The following is a 7,528-nucleotide window of genomic DNA, read 5'->3' as shown; positions in this document are numbered from 1 at the left end:
GGGGACGTGCGAGAGGCAGCCACACACTGATGTTTCTCTCCCTCTCTTCCTCCCTCCCTTTCCCTCCCTAAAAATAAATAAAATCTTTTAAAAAACAAACTCCATGTGATCATGCTTCCAACGCAAGCACCCCAGTTTCACACACCTGTAAGGTGGGGTCCCTCTAAGGGAAGATACTTGAGATCCTTTGTCCTTACTGTCCTTCCTTCCTCAAAACATGTCCCTGTTTCTCTTTGGAAGGTGCCCTAAGGAGACAAATCTTTCACCTTTTAAAAAGAATTACGAAAACCTGATGGATATTAACCCCGTTCACATCCCTGCTGCGCCTACAGGTTCGTCTGCAGCCACAGTCAGCAGCACGAAACATTTGCTGACCTGCTTCCCACCTCACTGTGGTTTGTGCTCAGGCAGAGCACCGGAGTGAGCTTTCCCAGGCCCCTCCGGTTGGGCATCCGTGTTATTTCACATCCTTCACTATTATGTACAGTGCTGCTGGGACTGCCTTTGTGCAGATTTATTTTCCTTTTGGATTATTCCTTGCAGTGTTTTTTATTTTTGCTTTGCCAAGTTTTTCCTTACCAAAAAGGGAACAGATATGCGGCACAACCAGAAATCCGTACATGTGTCCCTTCCTCCATGTGCCCGACAACACTGGCTGTCACAATTGTCAGTGACTCGCACTGGCACGTTCCGTCCGTTGCTAGAGAGGTGAGGTCCTGTCTGCAGCAAGCTGGAGGCTACAGTGTGGAGGGCACAGGCCTCCAAGACACCGAGTGCACAAGAGGGCTTTGTGACCTGTAAACTTGCTGAAAGGGCTATAGTTTTGGTTTTTTTTAAACCTTCCTCACCCTAGCATATGTTTATTGGTTTTACAAAGAGAGCAAAAGAAGGAGGGAGGGAGGGAGAGGAGAGAGAGAGAAACACCAATCAGTTGCCTTCCAAACACACCCGACCAGGAATCAAACCTGCAACCTAGGTGTGTGCCCTGACCAGGAACTGAACCCACAGCCTTTTGGTGTATGGGATGATGCTCCAACCACCTGAGCCACTCGATCAGGGTGAACATGCTACAATTTTTATTATTCTCTGCCCTTTAAAAGTTAACTCTCCCCTCTAAACACTAGTTGAGTGGGCTGTTAGCACTAACTCTACAGATACATAGTTTCTGTCTTTATGCACATCCGTCCTTTGTCTCTTTCAGCCGTAAGTTTAGCAGCTCTGTCTTATGTACGTTTTCTCTTTCCTGTATTTTCCATTGTATACTCAATTAATACCTCTCCTGGTACTGTTTTTCTCTATATTTGGACAAACCTATCTTGGTTGATGACTTCCATTTCTTCAACAGTCACATATTTACCTTCTCTCCACAGCAAGTAAGTTAGCTTGGAGGATGGACACGGTCTTGGAGACAGAAAAAAAATCAAGCGAAGGTTCCACAAAGCCTATAAGGCACACAATTAAGGGGTATTCTGGCCGAGGACCCCCTAAAGCATCAGGGGGAGCCCATTAGATCAACATGTACACATATGCACACAACTACTCGCACGTCCACACATCTGTGTAAGCAGGAACACGATGTGTGTGTGTTAAAAACCCTCAGAGTGTCAGGCAAATACTTGCCAGCAGGCAGTGTGTGCACTCAAACCCACGGCCCTGATAAAACAATGATAGTAACTAATACGTTGTGGACTTTTTATAAGACACCTTCCTATGCATTCTCTGCTTGTAACAACCTTGTGAATAGAATATGTCTTAATAGCTTCCAGTCAGTAAGTGCTCCAGTCAGTAAGTGCTACGCTAAGTGCTTTAAATGCATGATCCCATTTAGTCTGCTCCACAGCCTAAGATGTAAGTACTTATTATGTAAGTCCATTATACAGATGGGAACATCAAGGCTCAACGTCATGAGGCAATTTGCCAAGATTACTCTGCTGGTAAGTGAGGATCCTGAGAAATACCCTGGAAAACTAGGTGGGTTTGAACTGCGCACCTTCTCATACAAGAGGATTTTTTCAATTTTGTGTTTGAGCAGACCTACAGAGTTGAAACCTGGGATGTTCAAAATTCAACTGCGTTTTCAGTCTGCAGCTGGGAATCCACATATGTGGAAGACTGATTTGAATTACAGGCAGACTTCCGACTGTGTGTTTGGTCTGCACCCTTAACCCTCCCATATTTGTCAAGGGTCAACTGTACTTCAAGGGGACTTGCACAGCCCCCAGCGGACCTTCCACTTCTGCTGTACACTCGATTTTCCACCTGCAGGGGGCACCCTTGCCACCCTGGTGCTGAAAGCACCCCGGACCAGGGAACCCTCAGCTCTTTCTATCCTGGAATTTAGGGAAGCAGCGCTTGCTGGTCATTGTACCATGTTAGCAGAGAGTAAGAGCCTCAGGCTGAAGCAGGGTGGGAACATGGCCCGGGCTGGTCTGTCATGAAAGCATAGCAATATATAGACAGTGACAGTTTATGGAACACCTTCTAATTGCCAGAAACTGTAGGGAAGCAGCGCTTGCTGGTCATTGTACCATGTTGGCAGAGAGTAAGAGCCTCAGGCTGAAGCAGGGTGGGAACATGGCCCGGGCTGGTCTGTCATGAAAGCATAGCAATATATAGACAGTGACAGTTTATGGAACACCTTCTAATTGCCAGAAACTGTGTTTTGGAGGAATGTGAATCCCCCAGCTACCCCGAGGTGGACTCATCTGGGACAGAGGTGAGCAACTAGAGGTTCAGAGAGGTTAAGTGATGCCATGGGTCACACGTGCAGCTTGTGGAGGGGCAGAGACTGGACCCCAGGCTCGCCTGTCTTTTTTCTGTGCACTCGCAGACTGCGGCACTGCCTCCTCGCGACAGGGAGGCTCGGTGAGCAGGGCTGGGGCCAGAATCCCACACTTCGCTCCCAGCTGGACCCCATGACCCTCAAGACCCCGAGTCAAAGCCTCCTTGTGACCTGTGCCACCGCCACTTGCCACGTGAAATTGGGGGCCTGTGAGCTGGGGACAGGATGCCAAGTGTAGCAGCTGGAAGGCAGAGCCTCCCTTCGACTCTTCTGGGGAAGCCTCTCTCCTCCAGGGCTGAGGGCACCTCTCCAGCTCCTGGGGGCTCCCCGCTCCGTGCTGTGTAACTGTTCTTCCCAACGGGCAAGATCCCTGCTCTCCAAGGAGGCCCGAAAGCTCTCGGCACCTTCCTGGCACACGCAGGCCCTTACCCAGCAAGCGGGACCTGCGCCACCAGCCAGGCCAGCCTGAGTGTGGTCAGACTCGAGCACAGGGGCACTCATTCCGGGTGAGGGCAGCTCCCCAGACATCTCTGGGGAGAAAGGGGCTACTTCCCTGAGCCCCCTCCCCATAATCTTTCCCAGATTCTATGGCCACCCCTCCTCACAGTCACCCTGCCTGCACTGGTTCACTGGGAGCTCCATCTCATCACGCGGGGGACAGGCAGGACTCACTGACCCCCAATCCTCGGCCCTACCTTCAGCTTTTTCCTCTGAGACTGGCCCAGACTCCATTTTCATTGCCCTCCTCACTGTGGCTGGCTGCCGGTGGCAGGTGTGCAGGGGTCCGGAGATGGGGCTCTCCACACTCTAAGTCTCCCAGGCCTTGCTCCCCCTCTCCCATAATGTCCTTTCCCACAGTGCCCCCCCACACTCAGCCACAGCTGGAATCTTGACTCGATGCCGCCACATACATACCTGGGCCTGCAGGGTGAGTCCCCAGGCCTCAAGCCGCTCAGGCCTGCCTGCCCCCCTGGGCCACGGGGCCCAGTCCTGGCGTGCTGGCAGCACACAGAGATGATGGCTTCCTCTTTATTTGGCTGCTTCTGATCACCTCTCCCAGACCACAGACGTGGGGCATCAGCACAGGCAGGGCAGGGGACCCCACACCATCCCATCAGACCACACGTGGTGCCACCCACACTCCCGCATACAAGTCCCCCTGTCCAAAAGCCCCCCTTCTCCTAAAGAGCAGCGAGGGACAAAAGGACTCAGAGACGCGAGAATACAAAAGTCACTTTTAAAGAAGAGTTCATTAAGTCCAAATGTAAGAAAGAGTCCAGCAGGATCCTGCTCCTTTCCCGGAGTTGCCACTCCAGGTTGGGATTGCGGAGGTGGGGTGTGCGGTCCCAGGCTTCAGAGCTCCTTCGCACAGGCAAGGAGGCACCAGACCATTCGGTATTGCTGAGTCCAGTTGGGTTTTTTGTTTGTTTTGTTTTTTGTTTTGCAGTCTTCCTGTAGTCACTCTGCCATTGGCTCCTCCCTCCACTGGCTGGTACGCTCAGTGAGCAGGTCAGGAATGCAGGTAGCTCGGCTCGGAATCCACCCGTGGGTGGCCCAGCGGGCAGGCAAAGGGTACCCCTGGACACCGGCGCCAACTCCCAGTGGAGGCCTGGGCCAAACCCTGCGCCTCGGTCACTGGCCGTCCCAGAGGCGTGTGCTGGGAGCACGAGGCACAGCGCGGTGCGAAGAGCCCGGCGGGCGGCGGCGGGCTGCAACCCGCGTCCCCGGCGTCCCCAGCGCGCTCCGACTGGCCATGGCACTCCAGATGCGCGCAGGGCCAGCGGGGCGCGGGGCTGGCGCGCAGGACCAGGGAGAGCGCAGTGATGCGGTGGATGGCCCTGCGCAGCGTGGCGATCTTGGAAAGCCTCTTGCCTCCGAGGTCGTGCCGCAGCGCCCGTCGCAGCGCATTGAAAGCCTCGTTGTAGTCCAGGATGCGCTTGCGCTCCCGCACGTTGGCTGCCACGCGCCGCGCTTTGGACCGCACTGGTCGTGCGCGCTTTCTACTGCTCTGCGCCTCCTCTGCCTCGCCCAGGCCGCGAGAGAGGCCGTTCTCCCTCAGCACCCCAAAATCCTTCCCGGCTTCCAGGCAGGAGCCCCCCAAGTCCTTGGCAGAGTCCTCTGCCCCCTTCAGGCCCCTGAGGCCTGGTCCTGGCACACCTCGGTGCATGTCTTTCTCCAGGCCTTGCTGCTCAGGACAAGGCTAACAGTTCCCCTGCTGAGCCTTGGCTCCTGTAGGCTGGGCACTCCCAGGACGGCCCTCTTTAGCTGGGCCTTATGGCACCACGTGGCTCTCCGCCCTCCCCATCCATCTATCTCCCTCCTCCTGCTTTATTACCTGCCTCCAGGTAGGTTGGCGAGGGAGGGACCAAGAGGAAGAAAGCAAGGAAGGGAGGAAGCATGCAGATTCTTGTATGAGGGGACCAGGGCAGCCAGGCCACGCCCGGGACAGCGCTCCGGGGAGAACTTGCCCCGCCTCACTCCAGGGCCTCTCCGTGGTGGCTGGGTTCCACATTCTTCCTCCCCTCTGCCCTGCCCCCCAAATAGCGTGCCAAATTTCAAGGACCTTGAAAGTTCTTGTCAAGTCCTGTGGGCAACCACAGAGCTGTCACTGAGGAAAACGTGACTGTTCCCACGAGAGCAGTAGGTGGGGTCTGATGCTGCAGGGCCCGCAGGTGCAAGGGGCCGGGGGCTTGCAGGTGTGAGGGCCTGGGTCCTCTGGCCTTTCCGGCTGGCAGAGTGAGGCTGCGGGAGTCAGGTTTGGGTTTGGAATGGGCCTCACTCTCCCTACCTCCCTTTGGCTCTCCTTTCTGCCTGTAGCGCTGGGCTGAGTCAGCAGCAGAGGGTGGCGGAGAAGATTGTGTTGTGGCCTTCTGGAGCCCCTTGTGGTACCGTCGGGGGCATCTCTGGGGGGCCAGAGCCCTTGGGCAGCCCTGCCTCACCGCACAGCACTGATATGTTCTGAACTTAGTGAAACCACCTGCCGCCCCCTTCTCCCAGGGATCTGAATTTTAAACAGGGTCTTTTTTATTTTTAGATTTTTATTTATTTATTTTTAGAGAGGGAAGGGAGGGAGAGAGAGAGAGAGAAAAACATCAATGTGCGGTTGCTGGGGGTCATGGCCTGCAACCCAGGCATGTGCCCTGACTGGGAATCAAACCTGCGATGCTTTGGTTCACAGCCTGAGCTCAATCCACTGAGCTACGCCAGCCAGGGCTAAACAGTTTCTTTTTTTTTCTTTTTTTAAGATTTTTATTTATTAAACAGGGTCTCAGGAAAAGAATAAAACCTAATCCCAGAGAAAGACCCCCAGCGGAATCTCAGGCATCCCCAGGTGAGTGACTTGGAGCACCAAGACCAGTCTCATTCCCAGCCATGACCCGAATGCCTCCAAAATGCCCAGGCCCACTGTGGTGTCCGCTGGGATGGCATGGGGCTCCCACCCACCTGGCCAAAGGGTACACCCTTAACCCCATTATTTCTAACTGTGAATTAGTCTGTGGAGAAAAAGAACTGGGCAGTAGGCAACAAATACCTGTGTTTGTATGATTATTTATTTTGTTAAGATTTTTTTTATTTACTTTTAGAGAGGGGGAAGGGAGGGAGAAAGAGAGGGCGAGAAACATCAATCAGTGTGTGGTTGCTACTTGTACATCTTCCACTGGGCACCTGGCCCAAAACCCAGGCATGTGCCCTGACTGGGAATCGAACCAGTGACCCTTTAGTTCACAGGCTGGCACTCATCCACTGAACCACATCAGCCAGAGACAATTATTTGTTTTATAGTCTGTCTTGCCTATTAGATGTAAGCATCCTAAGGATGTTTGTATTTCTGGGGCTGTATCCCCCAAATCTGAACTATATCTGTGGAATTAAAAAGTGAATGAAAGCAGCTAAGACTGGAATCCATTTCTCACCACCCCCACAACATGCACACACATGCTTGCACACAGCACACGCAGACACACAGAAGTGCCTGCCACAACCAGAATTCCACAGGGAGCATAGGGACGGGTTGTCTGAGCGTCCGTGTTCACACCTCTAGATAACACGATGTCAGTCTCGCCAGGTCTCAGAGTGGGAGGCAGGAAATCAAGTCTGCTAAGTGCTTTTTTAAACACCCTCCCTGGACCCCGGCCAGAGACCGCTCCCAAAACTTCCCCCTTCCAGGGCATGGGTGGACACAGGAGAGCTTCCAGAGGACCCTCCTGGACAGGTGGTCAGGAGGGAGGCCTGTTCTGGCTGCATGACCTTGTGCCAGTCATGCCCTGCTCTGCACCCCAGTTTGTTTTCTTTGCAAGGAAGATGCCCTCCCCGCAAAGGAGGGTGGGCAGCACCAGCGACACAATCTGCAGGGCCTGGTGCAAAACGAAAACACGGGGCCCTGTATTCAAAATCATTAAGAATCTGAAATAGCGACAGCAGAGCATTAGACTGAGCTTGGGGCCCTTCTAAGCATGGAAGTTCCCCCACTCGGGAAGCTGGCCCCGGTTGCGGGGTAGAGCAGTGTAGTGACAATGAGCTCAAGCTTTGGACCCAAACTCACCCAGTATCTGACATTTTCATATAGGCCTTGGGAAAAGCTCTGAACCTCCCTTTCTACCTGCAAAATGGGAGTGATACCAGCCTCAGAGGACTCAATGACATGGAGCAAAGTAAAGAGTGGGCCTTAAGAAATACTGATCTGCCCTGATGAGTGTGGCTCAGTTGGTTGGGCCTCTTCCTGAAAAGCAAAAGGTTGTTGGTTCA

The 7,528-nt window shown here is 53.6% G+C and overlaps 1 protein-coding gene across 1 annotated transcript; it reads right to left on the bottom strand.

Annotated features, from left to right (window-relative positions):
- Window positions 1–4,292: 4,292 nt before the first annotated feature.
- On the bottom strand, window positions 4,293–4,949 carry BHLHA9 (basic helix-loop-helix family member a9). The gene has a single exon (XM_045836017.1). It carries the CDS (start codon window positions 4,947–4,949, stop codon window positions 4,293–4,295), a length of 657 nt encoding a protein of 218 aa, XP_045691973.1.
- Window positions 4,950–7,528: the final 2,579 nt, after the last annotated feature.

The sequence above is a fragment of the Phyllostomus hastatus genome, unplaced genomic scaffold (genome assembly GCF_019186645.2).
Source record: "Phyllostomus hastatus isolate PE091 unplaced genomic scaffold, TTU_PhHast_1.1 phas_contig_210, whole genome shotgun sequence".
Lineage (NCBI taxonomy): Eukaryota > Metazoa > Chordata > Mammalia > Chiroptera > Phyllostomidae > Phyllostomus > Phyllostomus hastatus.
Note: the sequence above shows the minus strand (reverse complement) of the source record. Positions and strands in the feature narration are given on the sequence as shown.

Excerpts from the sequence above, each read along its gene's own strand:
- BHLHA9 (XM_045836017.1), bottom strand. The coding sequence starts at position 4,949 with ATGCACCGAGGTGTGCCAGGACCAGGCCTCAGGGGCCTGAAGGGGGCA.